The sequence below is a fragment of the Stenella coeruleoalba genome (assembly GCF_951394435.1).
Source record: "Stenella coeruleoalba genome assembly, chromosome: X".
In the NCBI taxonomy this organism is placed as follows: domain Eukaryota; kingdom Metazoa; phylum Chordata; class Mammalia; order Artiodactyla; family Delphinidae; genus Stenella; species Stenella coeruleoalba.
This window is the reverse complement of record NC_137152.1, coordinates 110232198-110256082: the sequence shown is the minus strand read 5'-3', so window position 1 is coordinate 110256082 and position 23885 is coordinate 110232198. Positions and strand designations below refer to the sequence as shown.

General features: G+C 43.5%; 1 protein-coding gene across 1 annotated transcript in view; it reads right to left on the bottom strand.

The window, feature by feature from the left end:
- Window positions 1–18034: 18034 nt before the first annotated feature.
- The window catches only part of SLC9A6 (solute carrier family 9 member A6), a 50117-nt gene continuing 44266 nt past the window's right edge, over window positions 18035–23885 (bottom strand). Inside the window, exons 15-16 of the mRNA XM_079910679.1 lie at window positions 21956–22061; window positions 18035–18324 (exon numbers count right to left, since the gene is read on the bottom strand). Coding sequence (XP_079766805.1) covers window positions 18052–18324; window positions 21956–22061 — 379 coding nt within the window. The 3' untranslated portion in view covers window positions 18035–18051. The remainder of the gene's footprint in view (window positions 18325–21955; window positions 22062–23885) is intronic.

The window sequence follows — 23885 nt, the reverse complement described above, 5'->3', positions numbered from 1 at the left end:
TCAGTGTGAAGCTCCAGTCAACTGAGTCATTGGCATAGTTCCTTCATGAACTTTAACCCAACTCTTCCAGTCCAATTACTGAGAGTCTCCCAGACATCTCCTTCTTATCCTTCGGGTCTCACCCTCAATGTCTCCTCTTCTGAGAGGCTATCCCTGGACCCACAGTCTCGGGTAGGTCTCCCCATTAGTCTGTCTTGGCTCACCGTTCTTTGGCTTTATGTCACTCATCACAATCTGTAACGATTTGTGATATTTCTTTCTTTGTTTATGGTCTGCCTCTCCCACTAAAGGGTTAGCTCCACGAGGGGCAATGCTATTCAGTGTTGTAGTCCTGGCCTAGAACAGGACTTGGCATTTAGTTGGCATTTAATAAATACCTGTTGAATGAATGAATGCCGTGAGGTCTGAGTAACATAATACACCTCGAATGTCCCACACGTCACCATCGCCTAGAGGCATGCCGTAAATGTTTCTTATCGACATCTCTTCAAACACACTAATCCCAGGAAACAGCTAGGATAACGAAGCGGCATTTCCCCCATTACACGGCTTGCAAAAATGCTTCCCTCTGTCTACAGACAAATGAGAAGGGAGATGAAAGCCAGAAAGAAGGCAGTTGTCATCTTTCCTGGACAAATAAGATGTGTGCAGAAGTTGACAGCATTCATGTTTCCTGCAAGGGCAGCAGAAGTTAAATTCCCCACAGCTTAAGCAACTGGGAAAACCAGAAATGTTCACACATCACCTTAAAAGTGGGTCTGACCATACTGCAGAGGGAGACAAGCCCGGAGATTATGCCCATATAAGGCCCTGCAGGCCGCTCCCAGGGGAGCCTGAGATAATTTGGCGCCTCTCAGCAAAGACCAGCAGGACTGCTCTCAGGGCTTTGCTCACCAAGAACCCCAGATCTGCCGTCTCCATTTTCATCTAAACATTTGAGGAAAATTCTATTACTACCCTAAACATTTCAGGCCTCACAGACTTTGAAGGAAGTGCTGAAAATAAATCAAATGCGGCCACGGTGGACATGCTCGCTTGAGGCTCCCTGAGCTGCTAGGAGGCTGGGGTGGGAGGCCAGGGCTCTGGAAGCCACCTGAGTTCAGACAAGGGCTAAGAGCTGCTTCCTTTTCTGCCAGTGACCTATAAGGCCAGGGGATTGGCAAACTCTTCCTGTAAAGAGCCAGATGGCGTTTTTGACTTTGTTAAGGCCTCCGTCATAACTCCTGAACTCTGCCGTTGGGAGTGGAAAAGTCTTAGACCATAGATAAATGAATGTGTGTGGCGGTGTCTCAATAAAACTGTACAGATGGACACCGAGATTTGAACCTCGTATAATTTTCCCATGTCATGAAATAGTCTGCTTTTGATTTTTCTCAACCATTTAAAAATGTAAAAGCCATTCTTAGCTCTCAGGCAATATAAAAACAGGCAGGCGGTGGGCCCGATTTGGACTGAGGGCTGCAGCGGACTGCCCCCGGAAGCAGGCAGCCACGCACAAGGAACACAGCCTCAGGCATCTGGCCTCACTTGGATGTTTCAAGCTTACCTCTGCCACTTTCTGGCTAGGTGACCTGGAGCAAGTCGGTGGAATCTGAGCCTCAGTTTTCCGCATCTGTGTAGACTTCCCTGTCATCTGTGGAATGAGGATTTGAAGAGATAAGGAATGGGGAGCACTCAGCATAGCTCTTGGCACATAGTAAGCACTCAGTAAATGTTAGCTACTGTTATCTGAAATGCCCTTTGCTTGGAGCCGGGGTTCTCCCTTCGGATAACCCAAGTGCCTAGCACAGTGTCTGGAATGCGGTAGAGGCTCAGGAATTGTTTGCTGAATGAATGGAACTCAACTGAAATGTAGCAGCTGACATTAACTAACTAACTAGCTAGTTAGCTAGTCGCTAACTAGCTGCCCGGGCTGTCGAGTTTCAGCCTGTCTCACTTCCAGACGTTTAGTTTTGGCCCAGTGTCCTGGTTGGGTCATCACTGGGGACAAACGGTTGGTAGCTGCTCAGTAATCACTCGACAGATGAATGAATGAATGAACAGCTACTGCCTAAGCCACGCCTTACGGTGTTTGAAGTCCAAGAAAAGAGATTCCCTTCTCCCCTCCCCTACCAGCCCTGGGGCTCCCGATGTTGCGAGGGGTCATGAGGATGCGGGGGACCCCTCTGAAAGTCTGCTTGGGGAGGCGGTAGGTCATTGTAGGGCGCTACCTGTTTGCCTTCTTCTCTTGCCTCCCTCGGCTGGCCCCCCACGGGGGCTACTGGCCTGCCTACCACCTGCCTCTCTAGGAGACGTGGCTCTCACACAAACTGTTTGGGGCTTTTTCAAGGCAAATTGCTCTCTGCATCTGCATCCTCATCCAGAGGGGCCTTGTTCCAGCTGCTAAGGTAAAAGAGGGGTTAGCCAGTGATTTAGGCCCATGTGCTTCATGGGGGGAAGCCATTTATTTTTCTATAAACAGCATATGGTGCTCATCTACCCCTCCCAAGGAGGCTGTGGGGATTCCTGGCACGTGGGTGATTTTAAGTTTCAAAGATTCTCCTGGGTCCTGGTTAAAAAAAAAAAAACTGCAGAAAAGACGGAAAAGGAAATTATCTTGAGCAGTCCCTAAACCACGAAGAGCATCACGGGTGGATTGGAGGCTCCAGCACAGGCCTCCCTGGAGACAGGAAGGCCCTGGTGAGGCCCAGCCAGGCTGATACGGTGCTGGTTTTCCGGCCGGAGAAGCAGCGCGGGCATCAATGAGCGCACTGTGCTCAGCCTCGGGCGCCACCGAGAAGAGGCCTGTGGGCTACGTGAGCACTGACGAGACCTTTAAAAGCTTCCAGCTTTCCTCTAGAGGAAGTCTTGACTTGGCTCCGGCTACAAATACTGTCAACCACATCATAGCTGTTTCACAAAAGCACTCAGAAAATGGAAAATGTGAAGGGCATTTGTGGGAACCAACAAGGAGCCAAACACAAGCACGGCATCACTTTTCCCACCACCCAAGGAGCCACCTTCCTGAATCTCAAAGAGGCAGAAAGGGGAGCCGGGGGCCTCATGCCCGTTGAGCTGGTGAGCTCCGGAAGGCCCACGAGAGTCGGCATCTCAGAGCCTCCTTTGGACCTCTGAGCCCATGGCACCAGCCATCTCTTCCGATTAAGAGTAGGGATAATATCCGTAACAGCCACCACGGATAGAGTGGTCACTGTCCCCCAGGCACTGGAACTAAGCAGCCCTGTGACCTCGGACATTCACTGAACCTCTCCTAGCCTCAATTTCTTGCTTACCTGTAAAAGAGACACAATAATAGCGCTTACACCAGAGGATGCTTGTGAAGATTCAGCAAAGCAATGCGTGGGAAGGGCTTAACCCTGCCCCTGGCCCATACGAGGTACTCAATAAGCGGCAACTGTTATTATTACTATTCCATGTGAAAAGTATCAAATGATTAGGATCAAAGAGGGAAACGAGAATGGTCTTAACTCTGCCTTCTGTCTCCCCTCACCCTCACTCTTCTCACCTTACCCTAGCTCTTTAACACAGACCCTATCCATTTTCTCCCTATCCCCAGAAGGGCAGCCGGGACGAGGACTGACCTGACCGTCGAAAAGCATGAGCTAATCACTCACAGGTCTGGGTGCCCGTCAACCGCCACTCTGAGCAGACTGCCTCTTTCTTCCTCCCGGCCAGGTCCATTTTCTGCAGTTTACATCTCCTTGACAATGCCACTTTGGCCTGGTTCCACAGGACAACGCACGAGGCACGCCCTGGCAATGTGAAAAGGCGTCAGTTGGCTATCTTGCCAGACTGTGTAGCTGTGAATCAGAAATACCAAGGCAACTGAAAGCAAAAGCCACACCTTCTGTGATGGCCACCAAAAATAATGCCCCCAAAGGTATTTTTTCCCCTTCCTCTTCTGAGTGTAAAGCAGAAGAGAGGGAAAAAGAAAAAATGAGTGGCAGCAACCAGTCCTATGAAGAGAATGTTTCATCTTGGTTCGTGCATTTGTTCATTCATGGCATTCCTAGCGTCTCCTCTAGGCTGAGTAATATGCCACAGGTATGGGGAAAATGAGACGAATAAGACAACGGTGCCTGGGCCCGAGGGGTGCACCATCTACTGGGGGAGATGGACAAAATAAATGAGCAATTGTCATATGGTGTGGAAAGTTCTCTGCTGTTGGGCCCCAGAGGAACGGGCACTGAACTCATCCTGGGAGTATGTTTGTTTTAGTCTGAGAACAAGCCAGCGACAACAACAAAAAATAGGCTTTGATGAAAACAAATGGAACTCAGCAGCCAGGAAACCAAATACAGAGGGCACAGGGCCTGCAAAGGCAGCTCTGGATCTTCTTCCTCTGGGTCATGGTGATTCTGCTGCTATTTCTTGTCCATTCCTGAGCCTGCTGATTGGGCTCTTGCCTCCAACCCTCAAGAAAGAGTTAATCCTTAAGAAAATGCTCACAATACTGTTTTAAATGAAGTATAGTTGATATACGATGTTTTAGGTATACAGCAAAGTGATTCAGTTATACATATATATTCTTTTTCGGATTCCTTTCCATTATAGGTTATTACAGGATATTGAATATAGTTCCCTGTGCTATACAGTAGGACCCTGTTTATCTATTTTATATATAGTGGTGTGTATCTGTTAATCCCCAATTCTTAGTTTATCCCTCCCCCACCCCCTTTCCCCTTTGGTAACCATAAGTTTGTTTTCTATGTCTGTGAGTCTATTTCTGTTTTGTAAATAAGTTTATTTGTATCACTTTTAAAAATTCTACATATAACTGATATCATATGATATTTGTCCTTCTCTGATTTACTTCACTTAGGATGATAATCTCTAGGTCCATCCATGTTGCTGCAAATGGCATTATTTCATTCTTTTTTACGGCTGAGTAATATTCCAGTGTGTGTGTGTGTGTGTGTGTGTGTGTGTGTGTGTGTGTGTGTATGTGTATATATATATACACATACATACATACCACATCTTTTTTTTAACATCTTTATTGGAGTATAATTGCTTTACAATGGTGTGTTAGTTTCTGCTTTATAACAAAGTGAATCAGCTATACATATACATATATCCCCATATCTCCTCCCTCTTGAGTCTCCCTCCCACCCTCCCTATCCCACCCCTCTAGGTGGTCACAAAGCACCGAGCTGATCTCCCTGTGCTATGCGGCTGCTTCCCACTAGCTGTCTATTTTACGTTTGGTAGTGTATATAAGTCCATGCCACTCTCTCACTTCATTCCAGCTTACCCTTCCCCCTCCCCGTGTCCTCAAGTCCATTCTCTAAGTCTGCGTCTTTATTCCTGTCCTGCCCCTAGGTTCTTCAGAACCTTTTTTTTTTTTAGATTATATATATATGTGTAGCATACGGTATTTGTATTTCCCTTTCTGACTTACTTCACTCTGTATGACAGACTCTAGGCCCATCCACCTCACAACCAATAACTCAATTTCGTTTCTTTTTATGGCTGAGTAATATTCCATTGTATATATGTGCCACATCTTCTTTATCCATTCATCTGTGGATGGACACTTAGGTCGCTTCCATGTCCTGGCTATTGTAAATAGTGCTGCAATGAACATTGTATACCACATCTTCTTTATCCATTTATCTGTTGATGGACATTTAGGTTGCTTCCATGTCTTGGCTACTTTGAATAGTGCTGCTATGAACATTGGGGTGTGTATACCTTTTCGAATTACAGTTTTCATTTTTTTTGGATATATGCCTAGGATATATTTATTTTAAACATATTTATTTTAAACATCCAAAATAAAAATCCCAAATCCTGTATACAGTAGGATTCCAATCTTGTACTTGTTTGTTTCTGTATGTGGGAGTTCATAATGCACATACAGAAAAAAGACTGGAAGGAAACACATACAAACATTAACAATAGTTCTCTTTGGGAAGCATTTTTATATCTTCTTGTTTCTTAAATATTTTCATTTTTCTACGATGAACATGTATTAATCTTTGTTACCTGAAAAACAATGTTAATTTTAAAAGCGAAGAGTCTGTCTGCAAAAGGCTGCGTTGTTATGTGATTCTGTTTATATGACCTTCTGGAAAAGGCAAAACTATATAAACAGAAAACAGGTTTGTGGTTGCCAGGAGCCTGAGGTGGGGAAGGGACTACCTACAAAGGGACACATAGGGCTTCCCTGGTGGCGCAGTGGTTGAGAGTCCACCTGCCGATGACGGGGACACGGGTTTGAGCCCTGGTCCGGGAAGATCCCACATGCCGCGGAGTGGCTAGGCCTGTGAGCCATGGCCGCTGAGCCTGCGCGTCCGGATCCTGTGCTCTGCAACGGGAGAGGCCACAATGGTGAGAGGCTCGCGTACTGCAAAAAAAAAAAAAAAAAAAAGGGACACAGGAGGATTTTTTGGAGTGATTAAAATGTTCTGTATCTTGATTGTGGTGATAGTTACATGATCGTATGTGTTTTTCAAAACTCACAGAACTGCACACTTAAAAGGATAAATTTTATCGTATATAAATTGTTCCTCAATAAATCAGATCTTTTTTTGTTAGAGTCTGGATCATTTCTCCAGTTCTATTATTTTTTGAAGAATCTAATGGACCTAGGAAGATAATGACAAATCTGGAGGATATGATCTCAAAAGGAAGATTAAAGAAAGAGATAAAAAAATTTTCATATTCCTCTCAGTCTCTTCAAGTTCAGCCAGAAATGGCTGGGGCTTGAGTTTGGTGTTTTGGTTTTACTCCTTTTTTAAAGTGACTTGAGACCAGGATATATGAAAGACATAGTTTTTCTTGGTATTTAATGAGGTGACTTGAGTATGAATTCAAGTATATGATTTACAACTGGAGTGATAACTTTATGAAACATTTACATCTGTGACAACATCTAATAAAACTTTTTATTATTATTAGAAACATTGCTTGTATGGTTAGAACAGACTGTCAAAATAATCCCCCTTGGACCAGACACATCACAAATTGATCATTTACCTTGTTGCTCTTGCCAGTATCATATCTAAATTCAGGGGACTTCCCTGGCCGTCCAGTGGTTAAGACTTCGCCTTCCAACGCAGGGGGTGCGGGTTCGATCCCTGGTCGGGGAGCTAAGACCCCACATACCTCGTGGCCAAAAAACCAAAACATAAAACAGAAGCAGTATTGTAACAAATTCAATAAAGACTTTAAAGATGGTCCACATCAAAAAAAATCTTAAAATTAAATACATAAATAAATAAGTAAATTCAGTCTGATGGAGAATCGAGAAAAGGGCCAGCCACTGACACAATTTTCTTTACGAAGATTGGGGTTTTCATTTACTACAAGGGACACAACATAAAGACTATCTTTGAGTAGGAAACTACATGACCAGAAACTGGCAAGAACATAAGATTATCTGTAGAAGGAGAGAGGGATGCCTAGACACAGACCCTCCTTCACACGAAAGGACTTGAGGACCCCCTGTGTGTATGGCATAGGGATGGGTGCTACAATTCCTGTCCTGAGTGAGCAGGGTAGACACTGCTGTTCAAATTCAGTCATATCATTTAAATATTTGAGGCTGCTTTGCCCTTTATTTCATATCGAATCAGATCATTGTCTATAAACACTGACATTCGATGCTGTTATAATTGAGGTAGCATCGAAGCTACTTCCACTTCTTCCTTAGGTAAACAATAACAAGAGGAGATTCTAGAATAAATCAGTGTTATGGAAAGGAGATGGGCAACAGGCTCAATACAGACAGAAGAGCTGTTCCAGTTACTTTTTATTAACCTGTAAATTCTTCTGTTTCTCCTCAGAAGCGGCTTCAGATGTGTGGTACAGAAACTGCATGTACACATGCTCCTGGTTCAGATAAAATCAGTTGAGAAATCACAGAGAAATACCGAAAATTAGAAAATATCTAAGCGATGGGTCCTGGTTAAGGGCAAAATGAAAAGATGGCATGGAGTTTTCTACAGAAAAAAAATTGGCCATGTTAGTCTATTTTATTTACAAACTAGGAAATTCGAGCTCTAGACCCATAAAGCCAGAGGCCCACTGGACATCTCCACTTGGGTATCCCATAGGTACATCATGCTCAGTGTGTCCAAACCTGAATTCCTTCCCTTTCCCTGTCTCCCTGCTCTGCTCCTCCTGGGTTCCACATCTTGGTGAATGGAACCACCACTCACCAGTCACTCAGTCCAGAAACCCGACAGTCATCCTTAACCTCCCACTCTTCCTCACCTCCCATATGCAAGCAGTCAAAAGGTCTCCCCTAAACCTGCTTTGTCATTCGCTTACTGTTACCACTGGTCTCCATATTCCTGGATCCAATGGATGCTCTCCTGTCTTTGTATGACTTGATCTCTTTACAGAATTTGACACTATTGGCCATCCTTTCCTAATGAAAACTCTTTCTCCTTTAATATCTGTAACACTGCTTTCGTTTTCTACCAACCTCTCTAGTCTCTTTAAACATCACTGGTTTTGCTTGCTTGTTTGTTGTTGTTTTGTATTTTTTTCTAGGACTCTTCCTATTATATACTTTCTCTTGGGGATCTCATCTGCTCCCAAAGTCCAGATTTTTCTCCTGTGCTCCAGGCTTATATATCTAACTTATCATTTAAGGCTCAATTCAACATGAACTTCCTCAGGAATCACAGAATAGTAATTCATCTAATTACAAGTCTGTCTCTACTACTAGACTGTGAGCTCCCTGAAGGCAGGAACCATGTCTTATTCACCTCTGAATTCCCAATACCTTGCGTAGGCACTCAGATAAAGTTTGTTGAATGAATGAATGGTTAGTAGAATCAAGTCATTGGTCTCCTATGAAAGGTAGAGGTTTGAATCCCCCTACTGACATCCCTACCATTGGGTCAAAAAGAGTAGAGTTCAGCTGGATAGAGTATACTGTAATGAGAGCAAAGTTGCTGGCTACATTATTACCCAGACCAGCCAAATTTGTCCTGGACGGTAACTCTAGGCCAACTGTGAACTCTGACCAGCTGTCTTGAAAACGTAATGTTAGTCATCAAGAGGAGTGGGTGAGAATGCAGCATCACTAACCCAGATGGTGGTAGGGTCTCACCCCAGTAAGTAATCTTCTCCTCTCATTGGTGTCTCCATCTGAGCCCCCTTTTGGGGTGGGATTGGTGTCGGCTGAAGAAAACCTTGGGGAGAGGGAGAGGACACTTTTTCTTCCTAGTGTCTCCAGGGGCTACACATCTAACCCCGCCGTCTACAGGGAAAGACTGAGGTAAGCCAATGAAGTTTTCTGTCTAGGTTAAGGGCATACTTTGTGAGGTTCTGAGTTTAATATACATTTTTAGATCAGCACATCAGTCCTACAATCTCTGGATGGGGGAATAAAATCCTGCTGAGGAAGGAATGTAATCATGAGTTAACATAAAAGCAATTTTAGGAACTACCTATCGGGATCAACGTTACTTTTTTTTTTTAATGACAGCTCTCTGTGGATCATCTTTCTCTCAAGGTAGTTCTGAACTGACTTTTCCCAACAACTCCGGAGGCAACGAAGACTTCGTTTTGGAAACATTGGCTGGGTGAGCTGATGACTCACACCTCAGATGAATTAATAAAAGTTAAGAAAACAAAAACCAGATGTTTCCTTCATCTTAATATAGGCCTCTATGCTCTCTTTTGTCAGTTATACTGTCAATTGCTGGTTTCCTTCTCTTGGGGCAAAAATCAATCTTTAAAAAGTTTGAATCTCTCTGCATTTTTTGATGAACTCTGTCCCCACAGTTGCTATTTGGCTCAAATGTCCACAAAGACTGCAGCTCCGGCACCGACGGTTTCAGCAAGCGAATGGCACACAGTGCTTGAGGACAGCATACCAGAGGGCTTTGCACGCTACACTGGATTTGCTAGAGAACTCCTGCAACAGTCTCTGGGGAAAAGCACAAAGTGAAGCAGTCTCCTTGCTCACACGTAAACCTCCCCAGAACCAGAAATGGTCTGGCCAACTAGCCGAGGCTTCCTTTCCAGATCCAGGATTCATTCTTTGGCCCTTGACCCTCCCAGAAAATGCTAAGAACTGTATTTTAGAGTGCCCACAACATATATTTTCATTCTCCTGGCCAGACCAGTGGAGGATACACCGAAATCCAGAGTGACGCACTCTTTAAAGTTTCCTAGTAATACCACCCATCATTCCCGGAGAACGTCGGAAGCATTCTGTTTTTTGTGAGGGAAAATCATTTATTTTTTCCTCCATCTATTGTACTTTGCTTAAGGCAATTATTTTCCCCAGATGCCACCCCAAGCAGAAAGCTCCAGATGTTGTTCGGTCATAATGGGAGAATGGACTGCAAGTCCTAGTGTTTTCCAAGCTTGCATCCTCTCATGCCCTCCCAACTTTCTCATTCGGAGCCCTGAGCTGCTTTCTCTCACTCCTCTTTTCCTGCTTGGGTTCCATCTCCCCTCACCTTCCAGAGGCAAATTTAGATTTGCACCTTTCCTGCCTACATTTCTGAACGTCTTTGTCAAAAAAGGGATTCTCTAAAACTGCAGTACTACCAGTCCACACACCCATTTGCCCAACCCAGATCGCTGGGAATCATCGTAACCCACTTCACCCCTCACTCATTCACCGCATTTAGTTTCCAAGTCCTGTTGATTCTATTGACGACATGTCTCCTGCGTTTGTTCCCTCCGCTCCATTCCTCCTGACGTTTCTATAGTCCAGACCACACCCTCTTTCACCTGAACCACCATCCCTGTGTTCGCTCCTCCTCTGTCCGGAAAAGCCATCCTTCCCACTGCAGCCACAATGAGAGTGATCCCTCTAGAACCCAAATATGGTCATGTCTTCCACACACTGCCACTCCCTGGTCAGATAGTGGGCGTGGAGGCCTGGGAAAATCCCTTACACCAGTGAGTAACATGGAAGTGTCCGTTAAAGCTAGGCTAAAGCCACAGAAATGGCAGGGCATTCCCCAGCCTCCTGACCCCTCTCCCAGCTGGGCATTTATCATCCGGACTTTCCTCCATCCCAGTGCCATGTTGCCTGCGTACTTGCTAGTCTCCCTCACTGGACGGTGGACTCTGGATCTTGTTCAGTTCTGAACCTGCAGCACCATACACAGTGCCTGACACAGAGCAGACACTCAAAACTAAATAAGAGACAAAATCCCCTCTCCCTCCAAGGCAATGTGTTAGTTACCTACTGCTGCTATAGCAAATTACCACAAACATAGTGCCTTAAAACAACCTGCACTTGTCCTCTTACGGTTCTGTAGGTCAGAAGTCCGACACAACTTCACTGGGCTAAAATCAAGGTGTCGGCCAGGCTACTTTCCTTCCAGGGGTTCTGGGGGAAGACTTTGCTTCCTTGCCTTTTCCAGCTTCTAGAGACCGCCTTCCTCTCTCTTCAAAGCCAGGAATGCAGCATCTGTCTGCCCCTGCTTCTGTTAGCCATCTCTTTTTCTGAACACAGCCAGGAAATGTTCTCCAATGTTGCGGGCCCGTGTGATTGGACTGGGCCCACCTGGATAATCCAGGATACTCTCCCCATCTCCAGGTCAGCTGACTAGCAACCGTAATTCCATCTACACCTGTCTCTTTGCCATGTCACTATTCACAGGTTCCAGGCATTAGGGTGTGGACATCTTTAGGGTTCATTATTCTGCCCACCACAAGCAGTAATGGGTAAGGGCCCTGAATCCCATATAGCGGTCCCTTTCTAATGCTTTTTACATGATTGCAATGCTTTTACCTAATTGGCTGCGGCTGCCTTTATATCAAAACCATGATTTAAGTCACCTCTGTGTTCCTAGTGCCTGGTCCAGGGCTCAGACCCTGTGAGGTGCTCAGTGTTTGCTGACTGGAAGTTAGGAAGTAAAATACTGGTTGGCTGGAATGTTTAAATAGCAGCTTCTTGGTTCCCCTTAGAAAAGGGAGCTTTGATTGCTGGTCCCAAGAAAGTGTTAAAAAAACAATTTTATAGCACAATCAGGGGGTCCTATCACCATTATCTTGCTTTCTCACACTAAACCAGCTCTCAGATTGGAAAAACAGTCAGCTTCCATTATCTGACAGAAGTCTTCCAGATTTTTCAGATGAAAAAACAGCTCACATGCTTTCTGCCTAGTCCACATGGGAACACAGCTGTATAGGAAATTCAAGCGAACAAAAGAAAAAAAATCATGCAATAAAGCCTTGTGACTCCCCAGGCAACCAAGAACTGAATACTTCTCAAGCAATTTTGGTAGGATTAGTATTTAAACACACAGTGAACAACCTCAGTTCCAACAAATCTGGAGAAATTAAGCCTTGTTTCCAAGAAGCGCTCACAGAACTTTCAATGCGTTTTTCCATCACGGCGAAAAGAAAGAACTTGCACAGCTAAGCTGCATCTCTCGAGTGGGATCCCACGCCCACTGGACAGCAGCAAGTTTAAAACGAGCAGGACACCGGGGGCAGGGCTCCCAGGCTGCAATGGCGGTACGGGTGCCTGGTAAAGGAGAGGGGCTCTTTCACTCAGCAGACAGAATTGTCCAGAAACTATCAGGTCTCATGGAGTTCAGGCTCCAGCAATGACAGCCCCGGCTAAGCCGGTTCTCAGAGTTCAGCCTTCACCATGGCAACCGCTTGGGAAACCTCCAACTTGCTGAACTGGAGATTCTGAAGGAAAGTCACCCACAGCAGAAGCACGGTCTTCAGAGAGTTTTCCGTAGTTTATTCATATAGCACCTCATCAGCAAAACCTGACAGAATACTCAAGCTCAATGTCAAGAGCCTTCTGAATCCCGGTCAAAACGTTTCAAGGTACATCACTTCACCTGATCCCCCAAACAGGCCTGGCAGCTACTCGCGGCTGGAATCATACTCCAGTACCTACCACAGGGCTGGCACATGACAGCAGCTCAGTAAATGTTTGCGGGATCCGTGACCTGTCATCATTCTATAAAGGAAGAAACAGCCTCAGAGAGGCTCAAGCAGCCTCCTCAGCATGCCGAGCAGCAGGCAGGGCTGGCCTCCGGCCTCTGGCTTTCCCACTCCACCATGCTGGCCTTCTAAAATCCAACTCAGTAAAGGGCAGGAGGACGTTTCGCTCCTTTTCGACAAACATTCATTGAGCGTCTACCCTAAAGCAGACCTTCCCACCACTCCTCGCTGTCCTCTGCCTGAGCAGTTCCTTCAAGCCTTGGTTTTAGTGTCACCTCCTGAGCAAGGCCTCCTCGATGAGCCCTTCCACAGCCACCGGGCCACCACCGCCTCGCACCCAGTACCCTCTATGCCGTTTCCTGTTTGGTACTCATCCCTGTCTCTAATTACTTGATGTGCGTATTTGTCTATTTATGGTTGGCCTTCCCCGACTGGAAGCTCCGTGATGGCAGGGTGCCGGCTCAGGCTTTCTGGTGACGCCATAAGATGAGGGAGACGAGGCCACTGAAACAAACAGCCAATGTGCTCTCAGGTGCATTCATAAAGATGTCCAGAACAGTGGACTTCCGGCACGTGTCTGAAAGACAGGGAGGCGATGGGGTTGTCAGCACGGGGCGGAAAGACTCAAGGAAGACACACCAGCTCTTCTTCTCCAACGTCTGAAGGCTGCGACCCAGAAGAGGGCCGTGGACTTGCCTCAGAGGAGCGGTGGGAGAGGGCTGGAGGGACAAAGTTGCAGGGGCAGGCTTGGGTTCAAGGTGCTCCTCGTTAGGATTGTTGGGTACTTCCTGTCTTGCACACTGATGTGTGAGTACTAAGAGGGTGGCCGGCATCCATTTTATTCCTCTCGCTATGTAAATAGCGCAGTACCTGGTATGTTTGTCACTCCATAACTATCTGATTGAATGAATGTTGTGTCGAAGATCAGTTACAGGCGGAGGCTGTCACTGTTCACTCTGCCTGGAATGTTCCTCATCCCCCCCGCCCCCGCCGCCTGTCATCTGCTTGACCCTCTGGTTACTCTGTGGTCTAACCTTAAATATCCCGTCGTCAGGAAAAGCTTCCCTATCCCCCTATCACCGAATTACAGGGCCCTCTCAGAGCCTCCTGTATTTTTCTATCGTGTGATGATTGTATTTGACGTTATTTGCTGGTTATTTGAGGTAGATATTCCCCTACCCGAAGGCACTCAGTCTCTCTTGCCTGAATGATCCCCAACAATGCCGTGAGACAGCTGTTGGCATCCCCTGTAGAGTATGCTCTGTGAGAGCAGGAACTGCTGTTATTTGCTGCTATAGCCATCGCGTGGGGCACAAAGCAAGTACGCAAATATTTCTTGAATGAATTAACTTTACAACTAAGAAACTGCTGAAGGCTCAGCAACATGTAAGTGGTCGACGTTACACAATAAGCCAGCAGTAGAGTCTAGATTTGAACCCAGGTCTGTGTAACTCCAAACCCTGGTTTTTTTCTACTACACCAAACTCTGCGGGTGCAGAGCCATTGTTCAGGACCTCGCGGTCTGCCATAAAAGGTGGGCCCCTTGGTGGAAATGTTGGAAGGCAGAGTGTGAAGGCATGGCACCAGCCAGGTTGCCTCACCTATGGGCTCAAAGAGATACAGGAGGGCACTTCACTAAGAATTCGAGAAACTTCCCAACCAGGGGAACTTGTGTCTGGCAGCCAACAGTGCAGCAGACGGAAGGACTGAGCTGAGACTTCATGCCCTACCCTGGCCTGATGGCAAGCAGGTGGTGGATGGGCAGCAGGATGGACGTCTGCAACTCCTTTCATCATCCTTCTAGTTATACTCAAGATGGACTAGCCCATCGCGTGCTATTGGAGCTGGGAGAGTAGCAGGTAACAAATCTAGACTTTGGATTTGAATCCTGGATCTGTCACTTACTAGCACTGTGACAACTTCCCTCCACCTGAGTTCCCTTATCTGTGAAAGGAGAATAACACAAAGCATGATTAAGATTAGATTAAAATGTGGATGAAAAGAACACCTCCTATATACACTGCCTGGATCTAAGGGGGCTCAAAAAAATGAGCACTATTTTTATCATTCCCAGTTTATTTCAAGCCTCATACCCCAATGCTGCATCATCTGTGTGCAGTACTTCCTGGCAAGGACTTTCTGATTAAGTCAAGACATCTACATTTTCATCTCCTTACACCTGTGCCCTGAGTCAGGTAAACAAATAGACTTGCTCAAATCTAATGCAGGGTTTTATTTGTGAATTAGGAAACATGCGTTTGTTCAAGAAACGAGCATCAAAGCTGCTGTCACCAAACCCCAACCTACAAAACTTCTTACGTACAAAGAGAAAGACCTGTCTTTAACTTGGAAAAAGGACTATTTGTGTGATCGTGCTCTCAACCCAACTTGCAACTGCCTTTCTACCTAACTGGATACAGAATTTACTCCCCCCATATAATGGAACTAACATTTTCATGACATTATCCACCACTGAGCTAACAGGCTACAAATCAATGTAACAGATTCGACTGCTTTGAGTCGTATTTCTTAAATGGTCCCATAAGCAAATACATCCAGCCTCACACATAAGCACCAGAAATTTGCCACCCCGTAAGTTACGTTCTGTTAGGTTTCTGTTTGTTGCTTTTTAAAACATCAGTCTTCCCCCTTTCCCAGTAGGTATATAGGTAGAAAAATAAATGAAGTCAGCACTCTTCACTTCTCACTAGAATAAACTGTGACTCAAACACTGTGAGTGGTTATTTGCAAGGCTATAATTTTTTTAATGACAGATTTTCCTAAAAGAAACCACTATAACATCTGTCCAAGAACTCCAAGGGAAAACAAAAAATACATAAAAGATTAAAAGTCTATTACTTTAACAGCACATTGCCAAACACGGACAACTAGGATAAAATGCCAAGGAACCTTAAAAAATAACTTGAAAAGATGCAACGTTCAAGTCATTCAAACGTGTAGGGTCCACAAAGAACAGAAAAACAAGTCCGAGAACAGTTCTACTTGTGCATGATGGGAACTCAGACTGTACCTCATCCAAGTTCATTCAGGTGTCTCAAACCAATAGATGTATGAGCAGAGTTTGTTTTTGCTTCTTTGCTTGGAGATGCGCACGCAGATTAGAGAGGAGAATCTTCCAGGTGCTGATGTAAGCGCAGCAGACTTGGTTCCCCTCTGATAAAGTACGAAGGCAGATTTAGTTGACTCAAACTTTATCAGTTTCCCTAAGAAAAGGTCTTATGCATGCTGAAACAGACGAGTTACTGAATTTGTCATGCTAAGTATTTACAGCAATTTTCATAAAGTGAGCTCAGTAACTTGACAGGATAAAAAAGGTAGTTGTGAATTTCTTATATAACCTTTTACAACGTGAATGACTTCGTGGGTAAATGACGCTGAAGTTCAAAGCCCCTCAAACACACATTAACAAGAAATTATTGACTGCATGAAGAGGCACACATTGTAGAAAATGCACACTTCACGGGGTTCCTGCATAGCAGGAAAGTCACTACCACTACATAACAAATGGCTATGCCAACAGTTAGAGCTGCCACTCAAGGGTCCAACAGTAGAATTCCCTCAAAATCGCAAGGAGTGTTTGCATCACAGCAAGGAAACCTTTGGGAAGACAAGTACATATTTTGTTTGCAAAGATATTTTGTGTTGGACAATTTGAACATCGCATAAACAAATCCGTTTTTGAATTGGGTACGATTTAAGGCAATGCTACTCAGACCTGAGGGGGAAAAAACCCACAGAAGTTTCTAGTTTTCTTCTGAAACTTTGACGGGTCAGAATCAGTGTCGGAAAGGATCCCCCCGCTAAGATTCAATGCACCATTAGGTATCTGCAGCTTACAAAATAGGATCCACTTGCATACTCTGAATACGAAATGGGCAATGTTATGTACTCTTCCTTGAAAACTGTAAAAAAACAAAACAAACATGGCAGCTTAGGTATTTCATATTAAAATGTCACATGAGCATGAAGACAACTACACCTGGTGCACACAAAGGAGCAACCGCCCTCACAGCAAGCTCTCCGCAGCGCTGTACTTCTCTCATGACTGGCTGTGGTGTAGTGTGGAACGGTCATGGATTCATAAATTAACTTTTAACATCAACTACAGACTAATGAATGACAATTAGACACAAGTAAGTTCAAAAGTTTTACATTTTGCTCCTGTTTGGCTGCTAAAGAGCAGCGATTTAAATTCATATAAAAACTTCTGACCACAAAGCTTGCTATACACATAAAGTACATAATCAAAAAGTAAGCAGCAATTGAATTTCTTATTTAAACTTATCTGGTATATATTATTTACATATTTGGGGGGAGAGCTCTCCGAAACCACCATGCTCCTTACTCCCCTTCCTGGCCTCTGCCCCCTCTCCGCCTGCCCCAGCCCCTCCAAATCGAAATCAAGTGCTCTGAACTATATACAACTGTACTTTGGCTAAGTGGGCTGGATGGCGCGACTCCTTCCCAGGTCTTGGAGTGGAAGAAAAGAAACAAAGTCTTGGAAGTCATGTGCAGCCTTCTTTTCCGAGTAGCAGTGTACTGTAGCCAACAAATCTGTTCTTTTCATGGCAAGGGGGGCAAAGGGCCCCCGCACTTCACTCCCCAATCTGAATGGGGCAAGATCCAGAGCCACTGGCCTCTTGCACCACAACAGGCCACCGGACAAAAAGGAAAGGAAAAGGTCACGACAGAGGCAGCAGCAATCAACACAAGTTTCCCGACAAAGGAACTTCTCCTGCTAGCACTCCCCCCTCTTCCTCTCCCTCCCCTCCCACAAATTCATTGCCTTAAAATTAATTCATATCACGAGAACTCGGTACTCTGGTTAAGTGTCAAGTAAATATAAGAAAGAGTAAATCTGTCACCTTGTATACTTGAACTGGGACATAAAGCTGGGACACACGACATCACTGAAATTAACTTTCTAAAACAGATCCGGTCTACATAGTGCAGCCAATAAAACGTAAGAGTTTGTTCACAATCTGCCTTGTACAGGGTATTTATAGTCTTTCGATGCCATATAAATAGCATTTATACAGCTTAAACATTCAGAGACATGCACTGGGACTTTTTAGGTAGTACGAATTTCTTCACAATCACATGTGCAAATTTTACAGATCACTAAGTGAGTTATGAGTAAGCTTAGGCTGGACCGTGTCTTGTATTATCTAACAAATTTAACGGGGGTTCAGAGTCATCCATAGGAAGAACCAGGCGTGTTCCCCGAATGACCAGTTCATGGTCCCCGAATGCAAGTTCCCGATCCAGGGCATCTTCAGAACTGTTTCCCATAAATCTCCTAGGGGCACCGGACGATGCTGATTCAGTGTTCACGGTAGAATCTCCATACGTCAAACTAATATCACCATCATTGAGAATAAGATCGGAGTCATCATCTTTCAACTGTTCCTGGTTCTAAATTCAAATAAAATAAGTTTTGCGAATTGTTATGAAATTCAAGAAACATTTCCAATAGCAGAATTTTCAAGGATGCCCTATTTAAAAAGCTTCAGGATAAAGTCAAAAGTCCTCACCTTGGCTTAAAAGACACTGTGCGACTTGGGCCCCTCAGCTTCATCTCCCACCACCTTCTGTTTCTCTGACCTCACCCGCCTCACCGTGTGCCCGAAGACTGAAGTGCTGACAGCTGCCCCAAATCTCTCGTGCTTTCTCTTACGTCCTGTCCCCTCTCCCCTCCTTCATGTAACTAGCGCCTACTTATCACTGAGGTCTTGGCTGAAAAGTCACTTTCTCCCAGAAGTCTTCCTTGATCATCCAAGGCTAGCTTAGGGGTCCTCCTGTGTTCTCCCTAGCGTCCTGTACTTAGTCTTCTCCTTAGAGTGGCACTTACCCCTTTGCGTAACTGCTCAGGCAGTGGTCTGCGCCACACCCCACACCCCCCCCCGCACTAGACCCTAAGTCCCTTGTACGCTGTACTTCAATCACCTAACAGTTTGGGGGCACAGAGAAAGTATTCGCTAAATATAAGTTCAATTGATTGTTGAACAGATTTATATAAATGAAGCTTTTACTGCCGTATCAACAATACCTAGAAATACTGAACCCTCACTACACACTTGTCACCCAGCTCAATGGGCGTTGGTTCTAATGGAAACTTTGGGGCCAAAAAGAATATAAATAAAGTTCCAGAAAAGGGAAAAACGTCTAGCATATATAGTGCCACTGTGGCAAATTAAAAAGTGTACATGTGCACAGGAAAGTCTAGAAGGTATTCAACAAAATGATGATAGTTAGCTCTGCATGACAGAATTGCTAGTGGTTTTTATTTTCTTATGTTTTTGTACTATCTGAAATTTTATTATAATGAGTACATATTAGTTTTAAAAATCAGAAAGTCATTTTTAAAAATGTAGAGTAAGAATTATTCTAAATAGTCATATTGATCTAGCAAAAAAAAAGTCTGTGACTAACACTCCTTGAGGGAAGTAGAGCTGACAGAAACATCCTACACTCAGCTCTCCTATCCTGTGCGTGTTTAAAATCTTTAAATTTGTCTAAGATGGTCAAATAGACTGAGGGCATGATTGGACAAAAATTTTTAAACTTAAAAAAAATTTGCTGTTGCTAGAAATTTGCCTAAATACTCAAAGACAAAGACATGTGAATTAAAAACCAAACAAACCCATTCCACCAACCAGCCATAATCCCTTCCTGCCCAATCCATTTATAACAGTTAAGTCTAACAAGCGTGTCTAACGCTTAATTCAGCAATACTCAAAGCTCTGTGGCACCTTCACTCGTCAGCAGGGGCTCTTCAGCACCTTCTAATGACTTTATTAAGTTTCAGGTTTGGGGCAATATCTACCAAATTTTAAAATGCATATGACTTTTGACCTAGCAACTTAACCTTTAAAATCTATTCTTTATAACTTTATATTCTTGGGTAAATTTATATACACAAGGATATTCACTGTAAACATTGTTTGTAATAACAAAAACACAAAAGGAGGAACAATGTAAAGGTCTAGCCACAGGAGACTAATTAAATCAATCTTGGCAAAACCACACTGTGCAGCCACCAATAGAGAGAAGGTAAGGGATCTCATGGACTCTTAGAAACATATCCATGCTGTATCATTAAGTGAAAAAAGCAAGTAGCAGGACAATACTCTTATTATGATCCCATTTGTGTAAAACAATAAAGAGAGCTATATATACACATATAAGTTTGTGTAGATAAACTATAGCAGGGAGTATCCAAAATAAACCCTTAATAAAGACTGCCTCTGGGGGATGGAGGTGGGAGAAAGAGAGCGACTTTTATTTTTCACTTTGTACGTTCCATACTGTTTGAATATCTGGCTGTAAGCATGCTACTTTTATAATTTAATAAGTAGTTAACATAGCAAAAATTAAATTAAAAAATTAAGTTTTATGGTTGTTATGGGTTACATGGTATCTCCCCCCCGCACCCCCCCCCAAGAGATGTGAAATCCTAACTCCCAGTACCTGTGAATGTGACCTTATCTGGAAATAGAGTCTTTGCAGGTGATCACATTAAGATTAGGTCCTTGGTGTGGGCCCTGAGCAAGTATGACTGGTGGGTGTCCTTATAAAAAGGGGAAGTTTGGAGACACAGACGCATACGTGCACACAGGGAGAATGCCAGGTACAGATGAAGACAGAGATCTGTGTGATGCATCTTCAAGCCAAAGAATGCCAAAGATGGCCAGCAAACCACGAGAAGCTGGAGAGAGCCCTCGGAAGGCCCCAACCCTACTGGCACCTTGACCTCAGACTTCTAGCCTCCAGAACTTGAAACAGTAAATTTCTGTTGTTAAGCCATTCAGTTCGGGGTACTCTGTTATGGCAGCCCAAGGAAACGAATAGAACAATGCCGTATTTTGCTATCCACAGGACACACAGGCATTGTGGAACTCTTCTGGCTTTTGGTGATGGCGAGTGGGTCTTTGGAATCCCAGAGCCAGACCTCAATGACTTAACTGACAAAGCTGGCTGACCCCTCAGCACAGAGCCACATGGGCTAACAGGGTAAAGAGGGAATGGGGGCCGTGCTTGATATGGGAGCCTGGGCAAAGTGGCAGGGAGGGACAAGACAACACGGGGTGTTCCCCCCAGCCCACCAGTAGTCTGTCGGAACTGTGCACTGACTCAACATAATACAACGCTGCAGGGTGCTCCTCCCTGACCCAGGTGCCACCCCTGCTAAGACTCCTCTTCCCCATCCGTTCTCTGTGGGATCTGCTCGAAAACACCACAGAGGCGGTCACAGGGAACTGGAGGGTGCACGTCTACACTGCTTTACCACAGCCTCATCTCTCAACTCAAGGTGTTGCATCAGAGTAGTCAAAATTGGTGGGTTTTGTTAACATGGGTACTTTATTTGATGCACCAGATTATTTTTGAAGGGTTGGGTTAGAAGTAAAGGTTTTTAAAAAAGAACTTGAAAAATTAAATGTTCATATTTTAAAATAAAAACTGGTTAGCATTTGTCATTTCTTTCTTTGTGGCAATACCTGCTGAATCACTAATCTTATGTCGGCAGCTAAGGAAAAAATATGGAATCTAGATTATATCTAGATATATCCATGCCTCCCAGCAATACGGTACACAGGTAGATAAACTTTCCCTAATACCCGAAATAAAAGAGCATCTGTTGCACTTTAGGGGCATCAAAAAATGTTTTAGTAATCCTCTCCATATGACTGTGACGATCCTGATTTATAGATTACAATATACGCAGTTAGTACTAAGCTCAGGCCACATGCTGCAAATAAATGAAAACCAGCATGGAAATAGAATTATTTACTAAAATCACTGACAGTAAGATGAGATGCTATTCTGTATCTTTTTTCAAATGACGGCTCAAAGGCGGTGAATTATATTTATAGATTTCAGTGCATTTTCTGGCTGAGCAAAATATGTTTATATTCCTGCTTGTGGATTTTATACCTTAAACGCAAGCAAAGCAAAACAAAACAAAAAACCAGTAACCCATCCACAGAACAGATAGTTTTAAATTTAACTTAATGAAGAACTTAGGTTCTGGATAAAACCAACTTACCTCATAAGCCTGGGGGCTGGTTAGGCATCTCGCAACGGGTCCACAGCAGGCAGGGAGGGTTGTCGTGAGAGGAGGCCCACTGTGCGTCAGCAGAGGCTTCAGATAGCTGTGCCAGTTAAGGAAGAGCTGCGTTCCTTTCTTTACCAATTTAAAAGAACAATCTGTTTGATAACAATCACTGTCACAGTGTACCTACCAATTCAGATAGCAAATGTTGTCCCATTTCATGACCCTATTATGCAACGGGAGGGAGATTTTATTATTATCTCTGTTTTACAAATATGGAAACTCAGGCTCATAGAAGTCAATGATCTGCCTAAAGTCACACAATTAAGTAAACGGAGGACCAATACTCGAACCCAGATTGGCTTGATTCCAAATCCTATGCCCTTTCCACTACATCATATTGCCTTTCTGATTTTACTAAAGCCAAAAGGAAGACAAAATCACTCTCAATTTAGCGCTGAAGGAGACACGGAAGAAACTAAAGAATGGTAAGAGCCTAAAAAGAGATTAAGTATTCCAGTAGTAGAATATAGCAATAAAAATGGTTTTAATTATTTATTGTAGACTCAGCTGGCCTCTTCAATGAGTTGAAACTTTAGTATCAAAGGAAACTCAATTCTAAAAACATTAAAAAAATTATGCATCATGAGGTCCTCTGTCATAGACTCTTATTTCAGTATTCATCTATTCTCCAAAAATAAAAATAAAAACAGATGCAACAATATATTTGATACTCAGAAGAAAAAAAGAGGGAATCATGAGAAAAAGCAGAAAAAGGGAGAAAGACACATACATATTCGCTACTTTCTAAAATTACAACTTAAGGTTGTTCTCAATTAAAAATGAGGAGGCCAAAGAAATTTACATAAATTCACATATTTATAAACTCTAAGATTAAAGTACTTCATATAAACACACTTACAAAGCTCATAAAACATCTTGCCACACAAAACCACTGAAAATCTGGAATGATGAATTCTACTAGTGCATTAAGTACAGAAAGTACCAGATCGTAGTTTAGTGGTACTTAACACGCTAGTACACAGGCTAATAAGTCTTGGTATTTAACTCTATAAGAACAAATTCCCTAAAAACTAAAACTTACCAAGTATTGACAAAAGGAAATCTGAATAGTCCTGTATTTATTAAAGAAACTAAAAACCTCTTCATACAAAAAGTTCCAGGCCCAGAAGGCTTCACTGGTTAAAATCTTCCCAGACTTAAGAAATACACAAACTCCTCCAGAAAAATAGAAAAAGAGAAAAATTCTTCCCTACCTGTTTTATAAAACTAGCACAATCTTCCTATAGAAACTTGACAAGGACATTACAAGAAAAAAAAATCACGAGCCAATACCTCTCATGAAAAGACACAAAAATCAGACACAAAATACTAGCAAATTAAATCTAGTGACATACACAGTGAATAATATCATAATCAAGTGGGATTTGTTCCAGTAATGTAAAATTGGCTTAACATTCAAACAATTGATGAAAATCAGCAAGATAACACACTAAAGGAGAAAAAATAAATACACGATCGTCTCAGTTGATGTAGAAAAAGCGTCTAATAATATTCAATACCTATTTATGGTAAGAACTCTTAGCAGACTAGAAATAGAAAGGAATTTTCTTACATTGATCAAGGATATCTCAAAAACTGACAGCTAACATCATACTCAATGGTGAAATATTGAAAAATTTCCCCCTTAGGTCAGGAATAAGACAAGAATGCCCGCTATCATCACTTACATTTAACATTGTACTGGGAATGTCCAGCCAATATAATAAGACATAAAAATAAAACATTATTATTCACTTGGTTATGTGCATAGAAAATAGAATCTAAAAACTATTAGAAATGTAAGTAAACTTAACAAGATTGCTGGATACAAGGCCAATATATAAAAATCCAATTATATACC